Source organism: Erpetoichthys calabaricus, chromosome 16 (assembly GCF_900747795.2).
Source record: "Erpetoichthys calabaricus chromosome 16, fErpCal1.3, whole genome shotgun sequence".
NCBI lineage: Eukaryota > Metazoa > Chordata > Cladistia > Polypteriformes > Polypteridae > Erpetoichthys > Erpetoichthys calabaricus.
Window position 1 is genome coordinate 32799880 of NC_041409.2, and position 24270 is coordinate 32824149.

A 24270-nucleotide genomic window follows, 5' to 3' on the forward strand; every position below is an offset into this window, starting at 1 on the left:
CCTCAGTTAAAACTGGAAAAGCTAAAGGACACTCTATATAGCCAAAGACATGGTTCCGTTATGTACTGTGGAGAAAGGAGGATTCAGGGCTATGATCAAGACACTGGATCCCAGACATGTGACCCAAAGTCGCAAGTACTTAGCCAAATGGCGATCCCCAACTTGTACCAAGAACACAGAGGGAAGTTACAAGCAGAGGTGGCTACAGTCCCCAACTATTCAACAACAGCAGATATGTGGTCAAGTCGCACTATGGAGCCCTATCTGAGCCTGATGATTCATTTTATAAATGATGATTGGCTATTGAAAGGTTATTGCCTCCAAACAAGCTATTTTCCAAATGACCACACTGGCGAGTTATTTGCTGCAGGCTTGCTGGAAGCACTTGATTCCTGGGGGCTTACAGAGCAGAGGCAAGTGGCCATCACAACGGACAGTGGGGCCAACATCAAGAAGGCTGTCAAGATTAACAATTGGACAAGACTCCAGCGCTTTGGACACAGACTTCACACAGCTATAGGTATGTAATAGTTATTAAAATAATAAACTATTTTAAGTAATGGTAGTAAAAACATACCATAGTAATAAGAAATGTACAATGAATATATGTATAATCAGTTTTCTGTTATCTCTTTATCAGTCTATTTTACCCTTGGGATTAATAAAGTATCTATCTATCTAGTCAGTACAGGTAGTCCCCTACTTACAATGGTTCAGATTATATTTGTGTGCACATTAAAATGTTTTTTTGTACAATGTACAATTCTCATGACAGTGGAATAGGTCATTCTTAGCCAATCTACTGCAGTAATTGCAGTGGAAAACGTGGTTAACATCCACTCACTCATGCATGGGAAAGAAATACCGTTGAATACCGTGAAAACAGTATAATTTTGAGAAATACCATGATATAGAATTTTGGCCATACCGCCCAGCACTACTGGCACGTGAGTGAGGATGGCCCCATCCGGCTCCCCACTTCTGACGTCATGCTTCCCCCTCCCCTTTGCTTGCAGCCTCTATCATGGATTAGCGTGAATAAATCGCTCTTGCAAGCGAACTATTATAATTAGCGTGATGAAAGAAGTTGCAAAATCAACCGGAATGTTCAAGCAAATTGTAGAAAAAAACCCAATCTAAATCTGTTAAATTATTCTCTAGTGAAAAGCAGACAGACAGACATTTGATTTTATACATATAAAGATATATAACAATAACAACCTGGTTAATTTTGCAAATGATACCAAGTTAGGAGGACTGGCAGATAATTGAGAATCTGTTTAAACATTACAGAGGGACAGCATACAGGCTTGGGCAGATTGTGGCAGATGAAATTTGGGGCACAAGTCTAAGGAAGTTGTGCTCAAGCTTTATAACACACTGGTGAGGCCTCATCTGGAGTACTGTGTGCAGTTTTGGTCTCCCAGCTACAAAAAGGACCTAACAGCGCTAGAAAAGGTTCAGAGAAGAGCAACTAGGCTGATTCCAGGGCTACAGGGGATGAGTTATGAGGAAAGATTAAAAGAGCTGAGCCTTTTCAGTTTGAATCAAAAGAAGCTTTAGAACTCAACTTGATGCTAATTTGGAAAAATTAAGTGGATAGGACTGGCAAGCTTTGTTGGGCTGAATGGCCTGTTCTTATCAAGATTGTTCTAATGTTCTATTGAATGCATCAATTCCTATAAACAAAAAAGAAATGAAGGATATAAACCTTTTCTATTTTAGAAACGGGACTGGTACTATAATAAACTTCAGATTAACAACAGGATTGGGAGTCCTTCCAGCATTCAACATTGAATACTGGGCTATTTACCCATATTTTTCAGCAATTTCAATAAATAAAATTAAAAAAATAAGTCAATGTGAAGAGGTTCTTCCAGTGTAAGTGCTAGATTTCAAAGAAACATATCCAGTTAACATATGCAGATACATGTAGGAACTAATACTCCTAAGTATTACACTTTTAATACTAGTGGCATTTTTACAAAAACACTTGCTACATGTGCATAAGGTTTTTATGGTTACATTAACATGATTATGTGAAGATGTTACATTTTGCAAGGTATATGTCAAACTATGCAAAAACTAGAGGATTACCTACTATTTTAGGAATTCTTACTCAGACAACTAACATAGTTTCAGGCAAAACTATCGGACAAGGACTGGAGCGGAGGATGCAATTATATCTACCTGCTCCACAAGGCTTATTCTCACCTGGACAAAGCTTACAGGACTGTGAGGATTATGTTTTTGATTTCTCCAGCGCCTTCAGAAGCTTCCAGCAATCCCTGTTAAGGGATAAACTCAGATATGAAGGTGAAAGAGCCAATGGTGTCCTGGATAATGGGCGATCTGTTGGGCAGACCACAGTTTGTGAGACTCAAGGACTGTGTGACCAACACTGGAGCACCACAAGGAACAGGTCTGTCACTTACAGAAATTCTCAGGTGATTCTGCATTGATGGGGAGTATTGATATGTGAGTTGAAAAAGAGACGAGTCAGGTGGAGAGGTTTGTTTCTTGGTGGAAAGAGAATTGTCTGCACCTTAACATCAGCAAAGCCAAGGAACTGATTATGGTCTTTCTCTGCACTAAAGAGCCTCTATGTCCGGTCACTATTCAGGGAGTGGAAATAGAGGTGGCCCACATTAATGACGGGTTGGACTGGTCTTGTAACACAGATGAACTACATAAGAAAGGGCAGAGCAGGCTCTTTTTCCTAAGGAGACTGCATTCCTTTAATGTGGGAAGAGACATTCTTCAGATCTTCTATAAATCTGTGATGGCCAGTGTGGTGTGCTGGGCCGGTAACATCACATCAAGAGGCCAACCTAATGAATAAGTTAATTGAAAGGGCAAGCCGAGTTATAGGAAGTACTCTGGACCCCCTGGAGATTGTAGCGAAACAAAGAATTGAAACAAAACTCCGTGCCATTATGAACAATACTGCACTTCCTCTCTCTCACACTCTAACACGGAGTATATACAGAGAATGAATTATTTATTGGACACGTGTTAAGAACCACTATGGGGGCTCCTTCATATCAACAACAAAACGCCTACAATATGCTTCACTGGGACTGTGACAGCCAAGTCAGAACATTTCTTTTTTTATTTTCTTGCTTTATAGCCATTCCAGCCTGTGTTTAGACCAAAGTGAGTGTGTGTACATATTTACTTATCTATTTACTTTCTTACTTATCTATTTATGTGTTCATTTATTTAAAGAGACCCTTTAAAAAGCCAGATTTCTCTTTGGGGTCAAATAAAGCTCCATCATCATCATCAAGTATAATATATAACCAAACAAAAAAATAACATAAACCCAGAAACGCATTGGTGCCGATATTTACATTATGCTTGAAGTTTAACTTTTGCTTTTCTATTCCAATACCACAATCTGTTTTCTTTGTGAAATATAATCTTGACTTTTAACTTAGCAAATGCAGCATAATGCTTAAGTGTAGTGTCATCATTTTCTTTTATTGCCTCTTAAAATGGAGCTCATTGTGAAACTAACTGACAGATAAACTTAGAGATACCCAATACCTTGGTCAGTCTTGGTTGGCTGCTGAATTGCTGATGCTGTTGATTAACATCAGGCTGTAATACTAGTTTCAGCAATAACACTTGCCTCACTCCTTTTGGTTTTTCCTTTCAAGATATTAACAATTAGAAAAGTGCCTTTTTGATAATAAAATGTAACACATAATGTAAATAGTGAGAAAAATTAGGAGGTCATTAGACACCGGTATAAGCTCTAGAATGCCTTACCTGGTGTGCTGTTGAAAAGTTTCCTCTAAGAATTGAAGAGATGAGAAGTGATTCGGGAGTTGACAACATCATAGGAATTACTAGGCTTTTATGGACTGATGGCAACTTGGAATCACGATCACTATGGCTTGAGAAGGTACCAGCACTCCCATCTGAAAAAATAAAACTATAAATGACTGACTGAATGAATCCTGCTGAAGCAAACAAATTACACAAAGTATTGTGTGCAGATTTACTAGTTTCTTGACCATACAGGATGTGATCAAAGTAGAGCATATGATATTATGTATCTTGACTTCCAGAAAGCATTTAATAAGGTGCCAAATGTTGCAGTATATAATGGTTCCATTTCCACTATTCTACCATATTAAGCTGTGCACGTGCCAACAGCAGCACTATTTTCCTGTGTTCTCAGCATGGCTTGCCTTAAAATAAAGTCAGTTAACTCAAGACCACATCATAAATGAAAAGACTCCAATTTAAAAAAGGGAAGAGTGAACAGATTTGATGGACAGACCCACGACTATAGCAAGAGAGGCTTTTTCTAAGTTCTGGTTGCAAGATGGAGAGAATCTATTAGTCGTGATACATAGTAATCTGCTAACAATTAACATGTACTTAATGGACTATGAGTTTACTTTATATCAATACATTGTGCAAACAGATTTATTATTAACAAACTGTGTTAACACTTATGGTATTTGTTTCCACAATTACGTTTGCAAATGTCAGCTGGTGAGTGGTATGCTACCAATGTAGCCCCCATATTGTTGGCATTGGTGGTCGTCATGGACCAACACCAGACCAGTCTGAATTTAATCACCAGCTTTGGTAAGTGACGCTCAGGTTTGAAGGCAAACATTTGGTCTGCTTATGCCTTGCTAGTAAGTCTCCTTACCTGAAGCAGCTGTGGACATGTGGCTGAAGCTCTACACGAGGGGCATTATGAAGCAGCTACTCAGAAGTCTCAGTTTGTATAGCTATAGCTGTACACATGGGGCAATACAAAATGGACATATTCTTCATTCATGCACACACCATAGTTAAATATAACTCAATGGCATAAGCAAACCAAAATAACAAGTAGAAGAACTTCCACAATTATATACCCACACATTCAGATACACACACAAATCATAAACAAGTAAATTTTTACATAATATAAACTATTGCAAGTTTATCTGCTTTATAGAAAGCAAAAACGTATTATTTTGGGGCATATAGTAAACTAGATTAATTTGCTTGCATTTTTATGTAAGAAAAGCACCCAAAAAACGTATCTTCTGACGTAAAAAGATTTCGTCACAATTACCTGAAGCAGTGGCGCTCAGCTCTCCATTTACACATTCAACTGGTAGCACTAAAGCCCCATCTTTAAAAAAAAAAAAAAGCAAACAGAACACATTAATTCAGGAAATAAAGATCTGGTATTTGTATGCAGCACATTACATTCTCAAAAACATTTCAAAAAACTCTGAAGCAATTACACAAGATAGTAAACTTAACTACATGGGAGTGCATGAGACAAGAAAGCATTATGTTTACATTAAAAAAAAAAAAGTTTCATGAAATATTTTAATATTGTTATACATTTAGCTGCATATTACAGAGCTAAAGATATTTAAAGGTATTACGATAAAACTGTCATTCTATCCATTAGATTTTTCTAGTAACCAATTAAGTCAATCTCATTTCACTCCATAACATCTTAGGATAAAAACACTTGGCATTTCCTACCACTCCTATCAGAGTTAATGAACTGTGTTTAACAAATCAGCATCTCCTGAAAGTCAAGGGACCACATAGTCGAGATGCAGGTATATTAATATGTCACAAGGAAGGGCAGAAAAAGATTGAGTTTAGAATTAGAACCACAATGGACAACATGGACCAAAGGGGAGATGGCAGGCAGTTCATATTATTTCATGAGGACAAGATATAAAATATTTTTGCTATAATTAATAGAACATACTTGGATGGAAGGGTTTCTACCTAAGGATATGAATGAAACTATACTGTATCAAACAAAGTTTAAGGACTGTTAAAAATCCCGATTTTTATGATCTGCCTGCATTAAGGATCAAGATTGTGTGCACAAAACCATAGCTAATGATTGCACAAACAGGGAAAGTAATATGTTTAATCTGTAAAGGCACTGAATAAATAACTGAAAGACTTTAATATCTTTTTTCTAAACAAAAGGGTTTTGACAATTGAAAATTTTTAAGTTTGACACATTCCTTGAATCTGTGTTGCCACCTTTTAATTGCACAATTGTAAAACACAAAACATGCTGATTTATTATTTTTGATACGTAATGGTGTTAATGAAAGCTCCACATAAAAATCCCTCTGAGGTGAAAGTTCTGAATACACAGTTTACCCTTTTCATGGATCAAATGACAATCATCATTTCTAAGTGAATGTCAACAAAATGTTGAACCCAAAAATCTACAAAACTTTCACCAAGATTAAATCAAATACTCTTCTCAAACTTTCATATGAACAGTGAAGCTGCCATCTGTTTCCTGGCCAGTGACAAGAGGAATAACACGCTGTTTCACAAAGACTAGTTGATTTTATCTTGTTTGCATGTTACTACTGCATGTAGTACAGAACAGGTATCTAAACAAATCACATTTGCTTGTATTTTCCATCTGTTTCAGAGGGGTGCAACGTTTGTGATTTTAAAATCCAGAGTAAGCTTAGACATAAGCTAATGCCCTTGCATTCTTTAAAGTAATTCCACATCAGGGTGGGTTTATTGTGATGCCCTCCATTCTCGTCTTATATTTTGAAATTCCAACCTGACAGCTGGGAAATCCAGCCTGTGCTGCATAGCCTGCAGTTAATGGCTGTAACCTGTAAAGGGCAATGACTGGCTGTCTGCAAGACAGTGGAAAGTTTTAAAATTTAAGGAAACAAAGAAAATGTGAAAACCACACAGTACTGTGGACTTGGGAAAGAGGTAAGGGGAGCTTCCTGATGACACTGCATAGCTAGTGAAGCATTGCAATAAAGGTTAGAGAGACACATTGCCTTCTAAGTGCATGGTAACCCTGTAAAATACCCATTGTTTTTATCTGGAAACGTTCAGTGCCAAAGAATATTACCCCCTGCATCATGTACTGTCATTTACTTTGTGTTTCATCATATTTTAACCATGTGCAATGTGGATTGAAAAAAAATTCCAAACTAAAAAGCCATCATGTCCCACTTATTGGAAGATGCGCCATTTTTACTCCACTTCCTGCACTACATTCAGTAGAAAAGTGATGTCAGACTTTGATCTTGTGATCCTCTGTTCAGTTCACTCCTAAGAGCAAATTCAGGCAGATGGTTAACCATGACCAACCCTAAAATAAATAAATACATAAATCACCATTTTGATCAGGAGGCATATGGAAAAGGAAAATCTCACAGACCTGCCTTATTTCTGCCAGCCCGTCTCCTCCGTTTAAAACTGGAACGGAAGCCAAAAGGGCGCAGTTTCCTCGCGGTTGATATCTGAGCTTCTGGGTAAGAAACAAAAAGACAAACAATCTATGAACTATAACCAGTCCACATTGTCATCAAGAGCCAAAAAAAACAAATCAGTTAAAATGTGTAATGAATTAGGACAGCAAATTAACCAGAAACTCATATAACAATGAATATATATGCAACTATTTTGAATGTAGATTAAACATTCTAGATGCATACAAGCATGTTTCTACTATATGTGTGATTTTTTTACATTTGTACCTTTTTGTTCACTGTGTCTGTAAAGCACTGTAATCACAATGGGGCACCAAGGTGCCTCAAACCACAGACACAATGTCACCCAAAACATCTCCTAGTTCAAATAAAGGGATTTTATTTGTTACAAATGCATTTCATCCAAACTCCACCAAAATCGACACAACAGTGTGACAATCAATTTCTTCTGTCATTCTTTCCTCTAATCCAAGTGAGTATTGCCCGCTACCTCCCGAGTCTGACTCCCCAGTTAGGCAAAGCAGACCTAGTAGTACTTCCAGTGTTAGGACATGGTCCATTGGAAGCACTTCCGGGTCAGGTGGAAGTCTCACAAATCCGGTACTGTAACCCCAGCACCACACCCCTGACAGCATCCACAGAACCCAATAGGGATGTACATTGGGACTCCAGTTCCCAGCATACTGTGGGTGTATCTGAATGGGTACCGAATCCCAGGGATGCTGCCATCTAGCATACTGGGGGTGAAAATATTCACCAGTTATCATCTGTCCTAGTTCTTCCATTGCACTGGCCTCACAGCCAGGTAAGGGACCCTGGCCAGGATGCCAGCCAATGTGTGCCATCCATTACAGCATTAACTGCTTATGACTCTGTACTGTTCTTTAAAAGACACACACAAGAACAGCAGCTTCCAAAATAATACAACTTGAACAATCAGCCCATCAGACATCAAATTTTCTTTTCTAGCTACGCTTCTTGATCAGAAGACAAAGTTTCCTACCTAACTCTTCTTTAACAAATTAAGACACTTTATTTGGTTTAAAAATAAGCAACTTAATGTACTATATGTTGCGTTGTAATGATTTTTAAGTGATTCTAAACTAAGACAAATACACAATAAGCCACAAATATTATAAACTTTAAATGCAGCTATTTTATTAGATACAATTTGGTTAATTTGGTTCATTACAAAATCAGCACCATAGAAAAACCATTCCTAGTTCAGAATCAAAATTTGTATGCGGATGTGCATTTTCCCCCATTTAACTTGTATATTCAAGCCCATTTTAGAACAAAGATATACACTACAGTACATACAAAAAATCTCTGTGGAGAAATGAAACCCTAACCTATAACCACTAATTTCACACATCCTCAAAAGGAATTGTTTGATCTGAAAAACTAATAGTCAGAACAACACAGAATAGGCACACTTTACCTGCTAACTTGTTGCTTGTTACCACCTGAAATCGCCACTCTGCCTCAGAGATATACTTCACAAGCCTCTGCAAACGTGTGTTAAATAATTCAGTAGTTATTGATGAATTTAGTAACTCGTCCACTTCTGTGTCAGTTTCTGGCGTAACGTTGATCGCTTGTAGCTTGGAGTCTATCATATCCAACTGTTCTTTTAACATTTTCAAGAAAGCCTCCACAGCGACTTTATCAGCAAGAAACCCACCTACTCCATTAATAAAGTGCTTAATGTGCAAATAGCTAAGTGTTTGAGTCTTTGGATCATTATCTTTCTGGTCTGCTTGTCTATGGTTTCCAGACCTGGCCGACACTCTGCTGGCTGTTTTCTCATATTCAGTCCTTGTCTGATCTTCAGACTCCAAGAAATCCGTCTGCTCCAGGGTGCTGTCAAGACCTACTGTCTCATCACACCACTCAGTCTCGTCTTTCTCTCCTTCATCATCCTCTTCCAAGGCAATATCATCATTTCTGCTTGAATTAAAGTCATCAAATGATAGAAATATCAAAGAATAAATGTTCTCCAGTAACTCCAAGCGAAATGCGAGTGGCAAATTCCATAAATGCTGCTTACATTTAGAAATAAACGTCTTAAAAAGTGCCTGATATCCTGCAAAACAAAAAAGAAGAAAAGTAAGGATAAAGCAGCCAGCGTTTACTCTGAAGTGAAATCCTCTTGAATTCAGAATTTGCTTTAATATTGCAAACAGTAACAGCCAGGAAGTTTGGGCATTCTTGCGAGTTTATGCATCCTCTCTAACACAAAGATATTCTATACGGGTTTAACATGGCTTCTGTGATTTTCAAACGAACTGGTAGTAACGGACATGTTTTTGATCTTCAAAGTTTACCAAAGTGTCTTCTTCTTTTAAACTCAAAACAATGTGTAAATTATTCAGTTAAACAGTAAGAAATCAAAACACACGCTGAAAGTGAAGGTTCTGCACAACAAACTGCAGCCAGGAAGGATGGTGAGATACAAGTTAGCCTGTTTACAATGTGAAGATACAGCGTTAAAGAAGCATAAGGATCACATATTTTGAACAGAACATCTGCTATGACAGTTCCACACTGCTGAACCGCCAAAAGAGCAATGCTCGACTTGTAATAGAGACTTCTTATAATGGCGGTACATAACTTTGCCTGTTTATTCTAAAGGCAACCAATTTTATTGCCTTTTCTTTGTAACTTTGCTTTTGCTTCTAAATATATATAGTATTAAGGAAACTATGAACCGTGGAAAATGTAATTATGGAATTCTTACCGGATTACGCTATGCCTCTTTAAAAGTCAAAGGATATGCTTCCAGTCACAAAGTCAGTGATAGAGAACAGAGATTTAAGAATGATCTAGAAGTTAGGCTAGATAATCGGCCAGCATGGCAGACTGAATGACACTTTCATCCAAAAAAGCAAACCATCCACTTGCTGCTAATGATAATATTTTATTTATATAGTGTCTCAACATGCTTGACCTGTCTTATTCAATGTTTGGGATGTGGAGAACACTTCTTTTTACTTTTTCTTTATCGTGTACTTATTCTGTACTACTAAAAAACAAAAAATGGAATATGCTACAGTCGCAGTCAGGGCGGCTGATGGAACGGTCCTTAAGGATGATACTGCAGTTGTGACCCGCTGGGCTGGCTACTTTGAGCAGTTGTTCAAAGCTGATCCTCCGGCTAGGACGTTGGATATCTCAGGGTCCACAGTCCTTGAGGCTGATCCTCCAATTAGCTGTGAACCACCCAATCTCACTGAGATTGCACAGGTGGTGAACCAGCTGAGGGGAGGAAAGGCTTCAGGGATCTGTGGTATCCGAGGTGAACTTCTCCAGGCAGGTGGTAAGGCTGTCCTCCTGGCATTGCAAGCAATCTTTGCTTCCATTTGGGAGACTGGCATCATCCCAACTGACTGGAAAGCTGGACTTGTCATCCCTATATGGAAAGGGAATGGTGATCGCCTGGATTGCAGCAACTACAGGGGGATGACACTGCTCGTGGTGCCGGGTAAGGTCCTTGCTAGGGTCGTCCTTAATAGGATCCATGATCACTTGCTCACCTACCAGCGACCGAAACAGTCTGGTTTTACACCTAAGAAGTCTACCATCGACCGCATCCTGGCAGTGAGGGTTCTCATGGAGCGCAAACACGAATATCAGCAGAGTTTCTTTGCAGCCTTTGTTAATTTTCATAAAGTGTTCAACTCAGTTGATCGAGCTGCCCTGTGGGACATCCTGAGGGTTCGCGGGATTCCCTCGAGGTTGCTGGATATCATGGCTGGTCTGTACACTGGTACTGTGAGTGCTATGCAGAGTGGAGGGAGAACCTCCGTTTTTTCCAGATGATTCTGGGGTTCATCAGGGGTGTGTTCTTGCTCCTACTCTGTTCAATGCTTGTATGGACTGGGTGTTGGGCAAAGTCGTGGGGACCAGCAGCTGTGGGGCATCTGTTGGTGAAGAAAGATTCACGGATCTTGACTTTGATGACGATGCTGTGATCGTCGCGGAGTCAATGAAGGCTCTGATCAGGGCGCTCGAGAGACTGAGCAAGGAGTCTGAGTGTCTGTGTTTGCGAGTGTCCTGGATAAAACCAAGATCCAGGCCTTTAATGACCTCTTGGGCACAGCCATCAGCCGTGTGTCTGTTTGCGGAGAGAGTGTCAACCTTGTCGAGAGGTTTACTTACCTTGGCAGTGACATTCATGTCTCTGGTGACTCTTCCTATGAAGTCAGTAGATGGATTGGGAGAGCATGGGGGGGTCATGAGGTCACTGGAAAAGGGGTGTGTGGCACTCCCAATATCTATGCAAAAGGATGAAGGTCCAAGTCTTTAGAGTCCTGGTGCTTCCTGTCTTGTTATATGGTTGTGAGACATGGACGCTATCCAGTGACCTGAGACGAAGACTGGACTCCTTTGGTACTGTGTCTCTCCGGAAAATCCTTGGATACTGTTGGTTTGACTTTGTGTTGAATGAGCGTTTGCTCATGGAGTCCCAAATGAGGCACATTACCTGCATTGTGAGGGAGCGTCAGTTACAGCACTATGGCCATGTGGTGCATTTCCCTGAGGGTGATCCAGCTCTTAAGACCCTCATTGTTGGGAAACCGAGTGGCTGGACCAGGTCAAGGGGTCGCCCACATAACACCTAGCTGCGGAAGATAGAGGGCCATTTCCGGAGGGTGGGATAGGGCCGCGTGTCTGTCTGAGGGGTTGCCAACCAGGATACCGAGTTGTTTCATCATGTAGTGGGTGCGGCAACACACTGTACCAGTGCATGCTCCCCAACTTGACTTGACTTGACTATGAAATACAATCTTACTGGATTGCAGTAAACAGAGAGCTATGTAATCAGCATACAAAAATATGGAAAATTAACCAAGTTTTCTTTGGCTTCCTTCAATCCAAATTCACTTTTTGCCATCAATATAAAATCGTCAGCATACGAGAGCTCCCGTGTTCCTTTCTCGCCACCACCTCCATGTCTATCACAAAAAACCAACAGATTCAGAACATAACCCCAGTGCAGTTTTCATAAACGTCCGCTGCCTTCAGCACCTCCATAATCACTACAGCTGGGCCTGCTACTTTTTCAGTGCTTTTACCATCTCCTTTTTAAAAACCTTTCAGCTTAGTCTTTTTATTTTCTCACAACAAATGTCATTATCCCATTCTTAATCCCTTTACTTTCAATCAGGATGTTTAGTAGTTTTTAGGAAATTCATACTTACTACACCCTGTCTTGCCTTTGCCATATACTTAGTTATTCCAAACGCATTTCTCTTTCTTTTCTCAATCTGCTGCTCCCTTGCAGACTCCTATCACTTAGCTACTTGTTACCGTGCTACTGCTTTTGTAGCATTTCCTCTGTGACCTGGAGTTAGAATAAAGATTCTGTCCCTCTTGGTTGCCAGTTAGAGATGGCTGGCATCAGAACAGCTGCCCACCCATAAAAATGTCTACTCCCTTGATGACAATGATGCAAGTCACATATTAAAGTCTTGTGTATCCAGTAAACTGTGACACTACTGTTTGCAGAAAAACTGTACCAAAATCTGTCCTTGGATGGGTGTCAAACCATCACACAAACAAAGGGAAATTCAGAAATGGTAATCAACCTGGCAAACTGTGAGAGGAAACTCAAGACAATTCAATTTAGACTAGAAAGCAGCAATGGCCATAAATGCATTCTATAACTACACCATCAAGATGGCCTAAAAATAAAAAGTACGTAATTAAGCAGGTGCTAAAGTTACCACAAAGGTTTAGCCCTTTTTTCAATATTGATAAATCTGAGACATGTTACCTTCTTCTGTCAGCTGGCCATCCGTTGCAAACTGGTGTCCAAGTGTCTCTTCCAGAAGTTTATCTAAACATTCAGAGCAGCAAGAATACTTGTGTGCATTGACGCAAAGTGCATAGACAGCATATTTAAAAGCACAGAACCCTTGGAAAAGTGCTACATTCCGACGTTGAACAAGGCGTAAAGTCTCGGGCAGCTCAGCTGAACCTGTTTCAGGGAAGGGGTGAGATTTAGCATTCTTTATTAAGACAAACAACCATACAGTATATGTAAGAAAGCTATTACATGCACTAATCACTACTATAAAGACATTCTGTAAAGACTCTTCTTCTTTTGCTTTATTGAAGTGCACCAAATTTAAAAATAAAATGAAATATGTTTAACTTTTCAATGTTCTTTTTATCTTCAGAGAATGTAGATTTGGAAATTGCTTTTAAAAAAAAAAAAAAAAAAAAAAAAAAAAAAAAAAAAAAAAAAAAAAGAAGGAAAACCTGCCACAAACATCTAAATATGCAAGTCTGTTTAAACAGGTGCTCTCCTACATTCTGCAAATCTATTGTGTCTCAATCCAGCTAATGTTATTAAGAACTATTTGTTCCGAGACATATACATTTGGAATTGAGCGAGCAGTAATACATGCAACAAACACGCTTGTGGGAGATCAAATTCTTAACTAAACGCAATGCCTTTTCAGCTGGATTGGCTAAATAAAAATGGAAAGCAAGATGATTAAACACTTTTTTTTTTTTTTTTTTTTTTTTAAGAGTAATCACATTTAGCGAGTTGCATATATCTGTCTGAACCACACATGTGGTTTTATAATTACTTTTTAATTGCCTGTATCTTTTTCTGTTTCTACATGATGATAAAGAGCCATCTGATTGAAATTCCTAAAACAGAAAGAATATATAGACCTTGGATACAAGAAAAAAAAGGAAATTCACAGTGAATAACCTATAAACATTTGACAGCTTATAAACAATGTATGAGAAAAAGCGCTATATAAATGTAATGAATTATTATTATTATTATTATTTTTGGCACTAAGTTACACAGCATTTGAAAAGAGTTTGTGTAATTAAAGATAACACTGAAAATGAGCCTTATGAACTTGAAAATGTGTATATGTTCAGCAAAAAAACAAAAAACAAAACAAAGAAGCAGCAGGATAACACTTGATAAAATCAAAACAATCTCTGGCACTGCTAGAGTCAAGTCAAACCTTTCATTTTTGACCATGGGTCCTGCTTAGAGAGCCAGACACATATGGAGTTCCTTAATCGTTTTTCTTTAGTTGTCTATTATTCTTTATCTACATGCTTGCTCAATGCAACATTGCTTTTTGATTTGGACGCTGTTAGAATTTCTATGCTGCTACTACGGAGATTTATTCATATATTACTTTTTTACTTTCTCATACAAGAAGTATAGAGAAAGTATTGTAATCGTCTAAAAACTCAACCTCAAGATTTTACGAATCTCAACGTTTTAGACCTCCCTGAGTCTGAAACTGTGTGTCTTGTCTGTATGTGTGTGTATGTAAACATGATAACCCGAGTACATTTTCACTTAGGTCAACCAAATTTTGCATACAAGTATTAGGTACAAAATGTAAATTTCTATCACCTTTTGTGCTATTTCTGCTAACTGGAACTGGTACTTTTTCATTCATACTGCTGCAGAGTCCGATTTATTTAACTCTACTTTTATGATAATTGTTCAATATATTATTAATTTGACTTGATTTGTTGTTAGCTCTACTTATAATTAAACAATATTAAAACATCCCATCATAAAAATAAACTCCTTTTCCTTGATACTAGACAATGGTACATTCATACCTTCACCCTCTGCGAGGAACTTTGAATCATTTTGGATTCTTCCCATTCTTTAACTCGTATATAGATTCTTTTTTGAACCTCTGCCACATCTCCTGTATCTGTTTGTCTGAGCCTAAGACACTTGTCAATGATTATGTCACACACTGGTGTAAACTCTATGGATGGGTGTTCCATCTAATCCAATATCTCAGCTACATTCGGTTCAAAACTCTGCAGCCTAATGCTCACTCAGACTCAAAGCCGTATACTTGTATGCCTGTTCTGCACAATCACCGCTGTCACCCCTCTGCTAGTTTACAATGTCTTAACAAGTTATGTTTTCAACTACTGTAATCAGCAACCTCTAACATTATTACACTAAATTTCACTTACCCAGTTCTAACAACATTATCAGTAGTGATGCACTCCGAAATAAACCAAGGTCTATGGATGATCGAGCCACTGGTTCTGTTCAAACCAGGTTTTTGATTCAGCTCGCAAAATTATTAAAGATGCAGAATTTATTCACTTATTTTGCTGTATATGATTATGATTTTTTGTTGGCTACACACTTTTGCACTCAGAACTCATTGCCACACTCTTATAAAAAAATCTTCTCTTACAGAGTACTTTTGAGACTGCTGGCCCATGAACATCAACTGTAATTTTAGTCATCAACTTTAGTTAATAATTCAGAATCATAGCTGGTTTTGCAGAAACTTTAAGAAGTGTCTTTGAATTATACCACCCTTCCAAGTTAGCAGTGGCAGACCGTCAGGGCCTGCAAGGCCTTCTCTGCTGGCATAAAAAAATATCTACATCACAAACTGATGTTAATTATATTTTGTCCATGACTACTTATTAAATAATTCCAAATAGTCTGTCCGCTTCTTTTCATAGCTTTTCCGATGGTTGTGCTGCTTCCAGACATGTATTTTCGTATTAAAGCATTTAACCAATCACATTTCAGCCATCATTTGTTGCCAGGCAGGGTCAAAGTCAAAGAAGTCTGCCCGGGAGGCCTTCACAATCCGTTCTGCAGTCCCTCTAATACATAATAAATGTCGATTAAACTGTTGCTTCAACCAATCAGATTTTAAGTTGGTTTCACTAGGGCCCTCTAGCAGGCATACGGCAACGTCACCGTATTCAGACCTGTTGATTAGATAGGATGGTGTAATAGAAAAATCTGAATGTGAGCATCATGGGGCAGCTGTACACATTGGTATGTTTGGCGGTGAGCATTCCCGTGTCCACTGCTTCTGTCGAGCGGACATTTTCAGCCCTAAAGCAAATTAAAACTTATGCCAGAAATACGACAGGGCAGGTTAGACTTTCAGCATTAGCTTCGATGGCGATAGAAAGGGACTTCGTGATGGAACTGAAGCGATCGAATAATCTGTACGACAGAGTAATTGAACTGTTTTTGAGAAAAGAGAGGAGGATGGATTTTGTTTACAAATAATCCAAATTTTTGGTGAGTAAAATGTTGCTATTTTCCTAAATAATATTGCAAGTTTATGAGTTATTATTGATGTTTTTTATGTGTGTCATGGGCTGTAGCTGCAGTAGAAAGGAACTTGTTCACCCCTGGTTTGTCTATTCAATAAAGGCATTTATTGTGGCTACAGGAGTTATCTATCTGCGATGCAACGGCTCTTTATACTGTATTTCTGCATATTAAGATGGTTTTTATAGCCATAAATTAGTTTTTGAGGGGCGGGTTGATTCAGACGGAGCACTACTGAAGGCCTATGTGTGAAATGCATGGTCCGCCACTGCAAGTTAGGTTTGAAAGATGGCATAGAGTCAGGCAGTGTGGTGTTCGTCTAGAATATTTTTCCACTTCTGTATAGTCGATTACACTGAGCCCTGGGATCGTCAATATCTTTGAAACAATTTATGTATTTTTCCAGACTTGGGTCTACAAATCAAATCTCAAACTGTCTCACAATGCTCTTTTGTATTAATTCTGATGCTCTCTTTTCCAGGTTTCAACTATACTATGAGAATGTACAAAGAAACTGGAGGGGTGGGAGGATAGTCATGATCATAGTCTAACTCAAAGCAGGGTCTCCATTAATTTACTAACAAAAATGAAACTCCTCAAACATATTTGTTTTTTTGCTGAAGTTATGAATCTCAAAGTCAGGCAGATAATTTTCATTTTACGTGCAATAATTTTCAAGACACTTAGGTTCTGGAACGTGTAAAATGTCTTTATTGGGAAAAATGTGGCATAATGGGTATGAAATGCAACTCCATTCATATTTTCCCATCTGTAAACGGAGCAGCATCAAAGTTAAAATGCAAAGCTAATGGAACTATTCCAAAAAAAAAAAAAAAAAATCACACAGCCCTGCTAAATGACAACTCATTGAATTATCCTCCAACAGCAGCCCTCACTTTTCCTATTTCTGGTATATCCCAAAATATTTCAATTTAAGTTGCTTGTTAAGCTCAGACTATAAGCTTGGAAAACATTAAAGACAAAGGCACTGGAGCAGAATAAGGGACTGTAATGGCAGTATGTGTCTACTAATAAAAAAAGAGATACTCGCCTGAGGTGCCAGGTGAAGCTGAAGCCTGCAGAATAGCCAAGATCGTGTCCTCATCCTGAGCTGGGAGGTTGGTGAGTGAGTGCAGGACATAGAGTGCAGAGTGAGTGTCAAGACTGTGCAGGTGTCTTACGAGGTCTTCAGTTGAAATATTATCTCTTAAGACAGGGAGAAAAAAGTATAAGGAGACACAAAAAAAAAAACGTCATAAAAATTATAAAACAGGTTGTAATAAAATAAAAAATAAACTTCCCTATAACTAAACTGAATATCTTATTCAAAAAAAAAAAAAAAAACTCCAAAAGAGCTAAACTGATTAACTTATTAAATAACAGTTTTACAAAGTGCACATCTGACCCTCTTCATGTAAGCCAAATTCACCATCTTCTCATTATTAAGTAATAACACACAGATGGAAACAATTCACAGCCTTCCTTCATTCTTTTGTTTAATTAAAATAATTACAAACATTGGAAATGTCATCACTGTTTCTAACAGATTGTGCAAATAAGTAGCAATATTAATAATAAACCATAAGACTGGTGAATCCCTGCTTGAGGAGAGTTACAGCAGCTGCTGGTTTTCATTGAAAGTGAAAAATTCAGACACAATTCCAGGCCTGCAGTGTTAGTGCGAGTGGAGTGTGTGACTGTGCTCCTGCTTTTATGGCAGAGGTACACTTCAGCTCCCTATACCTCTTAAACACTTCAGCTTTCAAACATGATTTCACAATTAGAGCGTTCCTGCTGAACTGCACCTCTCATTCAAAGATATTTACATTTCTAAGATCATTTAAACTGATAAGTTGTTTTTCTCATTTAAGAATAAACCTCCAAAAGTTAAAACTGACATCCAAGTGCCACTAGAGACTAAACATTTACCAGCATATATTTTCTTTCACATTTAATCTTTGTTTTTGTCAGTTGTAAGATCATTAGGAAAAATATAAAAGGTAGTATTGAATATCCTGTCATAAATTTAAAGGTCACGATATTACATATTCTTTGCAGTATCTGTATAATATTGATACTTAAAACATAAAATGCATGCTTTACTTTAGAATGGTTCCACTTCACCTCACTTTATCCTACAATGGTCCAGCCAATTTCCTCTACTGTTTCAGGTCTGGATTTTTGGCTGGCTACTTAGGTGTTATACCGTGTTAGCCATTATGGATGTAGTGAGAAGTTAAGCAAAATGACACCTTTTATTGGCTAACTAAAAATATTACAATATGCAAGCTTTCAAGGCAACTGAGGTCCCTTCTCCATTACATTACATCTTTCCTGAAAAAGAGGTGTCATTTTGTTTGACTTCTTGCTGGCTACTTTTAACTTAACAGTCAATCAATTCAATTTTATAGTGCCTGCTAGCACAAATCTCTTCAGGGTCTGTACAGAAAGAAAGTATCAGGCACTAGTACAAGGCAGAACTCCATGAAGCAGAGCAAATAGTGTGGAAAAGTTGAAGGTTTTGGGTAGCTAAAAAGGAACAGCTAGACAACCATCTTCACACCAACTAGACTTCAACACGAAGGCTCCTAGTTTATGTGCAGATCAGCTCCACTGATCTTATCTAAAATAAATTTAAGGGGATTAGGATATACCATCATATGACGACATCTGAGGAATGTATAAATCTTTAATTGTGTGTTGAAAAAGTTATATGTATTGCATTGAATTGTAGACATTTTAATATGTTATTCACCATTCACCAAATATCAACTGTTATTGAAGTCTATAAGAGCTGGATACTCCTCAAGGCATGGCATAGCGTCAAGTCCACATTCACACCATTATGTTTTTACCTGTTGCACTCCCAGCACCATTCCAGTATTTTGATTTGAGCTGATAATCCATTAGCGTACTCATTTAAAACAGAGTCAAAATGAAGCTCCTAGAAATACAGAATATGATAGACAACAATGTGATACACAGTAGAAAATATCAAAAACTATCAGGCAGTCAGACAACATAAAACAAAAAGCACCTAATACTTGTACCATACTTTGTTTTCATGCAGTATACGTAGCAAAGCCTTTGCAGATTCCAGACTTTGGCAGTGGGTCCATCCTAGCAAAAGCAGAAGCCTCGACAAAGGTCTCAACTCCTTGTCCAAGAGTGTTTTTAAACCGGAGAAGTCTTCCCTTTTCACCAAGCTCAGGGCTGCAACCTGACACAAGAGCACACACACTGCATTAGTCAATTACTGAGAATGCAAACACTTCTCACCCAATACTATCACACACCTGACCTGGGGCACCCTCTGCAGCTGCCTTGGATGTTGGCAAGTTTGTGGAAGCTTGAACTACTAATGAGCCACACCATGTCTAATCTCTTAGGACAATGCAACATACAGTAACAATAATGAATAACTTTCTTGTCCACTAGAGGCGTTTTACTTACAGTATTTATTTATTTTTAATTCCCTCTTCTTTCCAGCCATCGGGTTCCCTGACTTGGTCTTTTAGAAAAATGACAATTAAAGTCTAAACAATTGTCTTTAGTTAATAGTAATTTAACATATGCTTAGGGACTCTTTCATTTCTATTACTTTTTTGTGTATGTGTACAGTGATGACGTATCTTTTACAGTATATTTCTCTTTTCTTTTCAACTCTTTCATTTACTTCTTGCAAAACACTTTGAGCAACACTTTTTGTAAGAAAATGATCTCTTTAAATAAATGTTGTTGTAACCTGATGTGTAGGACTATACACTTCAGGAGTATTTAATACAAAAAAAAAAAAACTATTAAAACAAATGGGCCAAAAATATTCAAAATGACCAAAAAAAAACACTGAATTCATAAGCATTGCAAATCTGATTACATAGTAAAGGAATTCAGAACTGGAAATGCAATGCAGTGCACTATTTAGATAGATAGATAGATAGATAGATAGATAGATAGATAGATAGATAGATAGATAGATAGATAGATAGATAGATAGATAGATAGATAGATAGATAGATAGATAGATAGATAGATAGATAGATAGATAGATAGATAGATAGATAGATAGATAGATAGATAGATAGATAGATAGATAGATAGATAGATAGATAGATAGATAGATATTTAAGGAGAATGTCAGACATATGCAACAGCAAGCAGCGACACCATAAGCTCTATTAGTGGCTTCTGGAAAAGAGACTTGTGAACATATTTTTCTGCCTACTGGCAATTTCCTGTCACACCATACACACACTCTAGTGGACCGTTTTGTCCTACTAAAAAAGCAATACATAGCAATAAACACGTAGCAAAAAAAGGAAATGCAATTCTGATATGTGAACTGTTTTCCCTATCAGTTTACATGCCCACGCTATTCATCAAATGATGCGACATAAGTAGGCGTTAGGGAGGGGGGTCTTGCCAGCTGCTCCACACACTACAAGCAAACAAGGGTTATAAGATAACAACTAAAATGTTTAAAATGACAGAACCTAAAAAATATTGTTTTTAGCTTTTCAACAGATATAAATGCCAATAAGCCGTAGTGAGCCATTACATTAATGTATTTTATTATAGTGTTGTGTCAAAAAACAAAACCTTTTAAGTCCTATATTATTTTTAATTAATAATAATAATAATAATAATTAGAGGTGGGCGGTATGACCAAAATTCTATATCACGGTATTTTTCTAAATTCTGCCGGTTTCACCGTATTAGACGGTATTTTTTTTCCCCATGCATGAGTGGATGTTAACCACATTTTCCACTGCAATTACTGCAGTAGACTGGCTAAGAATAACCTATTAGACTGTTATGAGAATGGTACATTGTACAAAAAGACATTTTAATGTGCACACAAGTATTAATCCAGGTTTGCATGGCCCCATAAAGTGATAGTTTTCAAGGGGGTGGCACTAAAGAGAAGGAATCACATTGCATGAGAGATGCAGTCAAAATATAGAACCTTTAATTGAACAAATTTTGCAAAAGCTTAAACTATGATTTTGACAACATATTTTCAACCATCCAAAGAGGCATTTAGACTTAGTAAAATATCCAGAGGTGTTTGTCAAAAGTTGGATTGCACTGAACACGTCTTAGAAAATGAATAAATAGTAAATATTTTTCGTAAACCAACTACACTTTCTGTTAATGTTAAAAATCTCTGTCCACTGACACGTTTAAGTGACCTTTTAAACAATTTTACCATCATTAAACTGCATAATATTTAAACTAATAAATAACAACAATAAAATACATAATAGTATTACTGATAGCTGCACTATTACTTCAAGGCTTCAAGCCCAGGTGCATTACACAGTATTCACCAAATTAAAATAAAATAAAACAAGTGCAACTTGGTGATGACATCTTACCAACTGTACCATCATTTAGGCAAACTGCATTAATATGGACCTTGCTTCAAGCTAAGCTATATACATAAATAATAAAAAGTGCAACTTGCATTTATAATGCTGTTTGTGGTATAGCCCTATGGAAGCGCATTAGGGCCACTGTGAAGAAAAAAAAATATGGACACGGAAGAAAAAAACAAACTATATGTCGAGAATAAATTCGACATGTTGACTATGTCAAGATTAAAGTCGACATTTCCACTTTATTCTCATAGTTTATTTTATAATTAAAGTAGAATGTTGTAAACTAAACTTCATCCTAAAAATCAATGTTTAATTTACTAGATTTTCTCAAACCCCGTCACAAGTTAATGCTGCACATCAAATACTTTGTGTCAAGTGTTCCCCGACCTAGTCGTTAATCACTACGCTTCTTAAACTGACTTCCTCCGCACTAACAGCAGGCGCCTGCAGCAATCACCGCACAGATAAATGTCTTTGTGAAATTAAAACTAGTTATTAACTTAGCCGACGGAGTGTTCAGAACTTTAAAAAACATCTTCGTTATACATGTTTAATTATGCCATCCATTCAGAGTTGCGCCCATCTCTGAACGAGTCGCCAGCACATCGCAGGATCAATACAAGCAAAACATACACTAGCAAGTACAAAAACACGTACAACTTGGCTTGCAGTGCTATCCAGTAGTATAGAAACAGTATTTACACATCTGACCTTTTAAAACCAAAGTATCTCCAGGAAACGGACGTGATTCCTTTTTTTTCGGCAAAACTTCTTCTGTGTCATTATGTTCAACTTTATCGTCAGCTTCAGTTTCGGAATGCTCTCTGTCCATTTTCACCACGCGGCATGCCTATGCTATTGCCCACTATTTGGTGGTGTAGCAGTGAAAAAGAGCCCTAGTGCAACAAATCTGTGTTTAGCGGTGTACAAGTGAAAAAGGTCCCCACTTGAACAGTTTCCCACTGCGCCACGTTCCGAACGTCGTTTAGGCAATTTAAACCGGTGTTGCGGTATAAGAAAAATCCATATCATAAAAAAAAAAAACGGTATACCGCCCAGCACTAATAATAATAATTCTTTGCATTTATATAGTGCTTTTCTCACTACTCAAAGCACTCAGCAATTGCAGGTTAAGGGTCTTGCTCAAGGGCCAACAGAGCAGAGTCCCTATTGGCATTTACGGGATTTGAACCGGCAACCTTCCGATTGTCAGTGCGGATCCCTAGCCTCACAGCCACCACTCCGCCTATACGTTTTTGCTCATATTGGCATCATAAATATACTTTAGGCATGAATATGTATATCCAGGTATCGTTAATGCATTCTAGGGCATTTTCTTACATTAGGCTCCAGCGGACTATCTTCAAAATATAGCTCATATTTTTTTGACACATAAATAATGTGTTCTAATGGACCCTTTTGTATGTGCAGGTTCTAACAGTAATTTTACAGTAAATTGACAGAAGCCATGGAAAAACTAAACAGGATTCCATGTCCTGAGAACCCTAGACTCAATATTTATTGATAGTATGATTATTTTGAATTCACAGCCTCTCTTTTCGCATGAATAATACAACAAAAGCGGCAGATCAAGAACTGAAAATATCAAAACAGCCTTAGATCGGACACATTGACATTAATTTGGACAATGACAGAATTCAATTAGCAAGTAACTTAACAGGTTTAATAAATACAACATTTTAGGTTTATTTGCTCTGAAATGATGGGTATTTGAGCAAAAAAAATTGGATTGTACTGGAAATTAGACAGACCCAAATATAAAAGAGCAGCAGTCTACTCCAAAAGAAGAAGACACCAATTCAGTCAGATTTCAACCAAATCATGTTAGTAAATGAAAATATGTTTGCAACTTACAGAAAGAAGAGGCCTAAGGCCTTGGAACAAGACAATATATTATGTAATTATAACTTTTAGGAACAAAAAAAAACAAATTAGTATACTGTACATGCTCAGATCATTGCCGCTTCAAATTTGTAAAACATTTTACTTTTACATTGACCGTTCTATTTCTGTACCTTTGTTCTATTCCTTTTTTTAGATGGATTTTTTTTTAAATCGCAATTACTTTAACCAGATACTGAAGTTAATCTTTTAATCTAAAAGAAAATTCAACACAAACAACCTTAACAGCACTGTTTGCAAACAGAACTTTGTCTTAATAAGAAGCAAACCACACCGAAGGCCAGGACATTTGCCAGGCTGTACAATATTTGTGAAACAGGTTGCTTGCTAGCCCCACATGAGGCGTTTTGTTTTGGTTGGTGAGACATGGAATAAAGTGTAGTGTATATCGTGCTCCAGTTCTGTCTGGAATTCCACCACATACTAAAAGTCACAGACAGACAGTCACAGCAGGCTATTACCTCTTTTCTTCCTGTTTTCAGTTTTATTATACAGTAATTCAAATCTAAATCTAATTATGTTGGCAGATGCTTAAGGACAGGCGACTCTGGTCCTAATGTTCAGTGATATTTTCTGTTCTTTTCTTTTTCTCGTGCGTGCCTTATATACA

At 37.6% G+C, this 24270-nt stretch overlaps 1 protein-coding gene across 1 annotated transcript in view; it reads right to left on the bottom strand.

Moving 5' to 3' along the window:
- Positions 1-24270, bottom strand: part of zfyve26 (zinc finger, FYVE domain containing 26) — a 168078-nt gene that overhangs the window by 72771 nt on the left and 71037 nt on the right. Inside the window, 8 exon segments of the mRNA XM_051920021.1 lie at positions 3775-3926; positions 5087-5146; positions 7199-7288; positions 8692-9336; positions 13030-13233; positions 17408-17562; positions 19212-19300; positions 19412-19576. Coding sequence (XP_051775981.1) covers positions 3775-3926; positions 5087-5146; positions 7199-7288; positions 8692-9336; positions 13030-13233; positions 17408-17562; positions 19212-19300; positions 19412-19576 — 1560 coding nt within the window.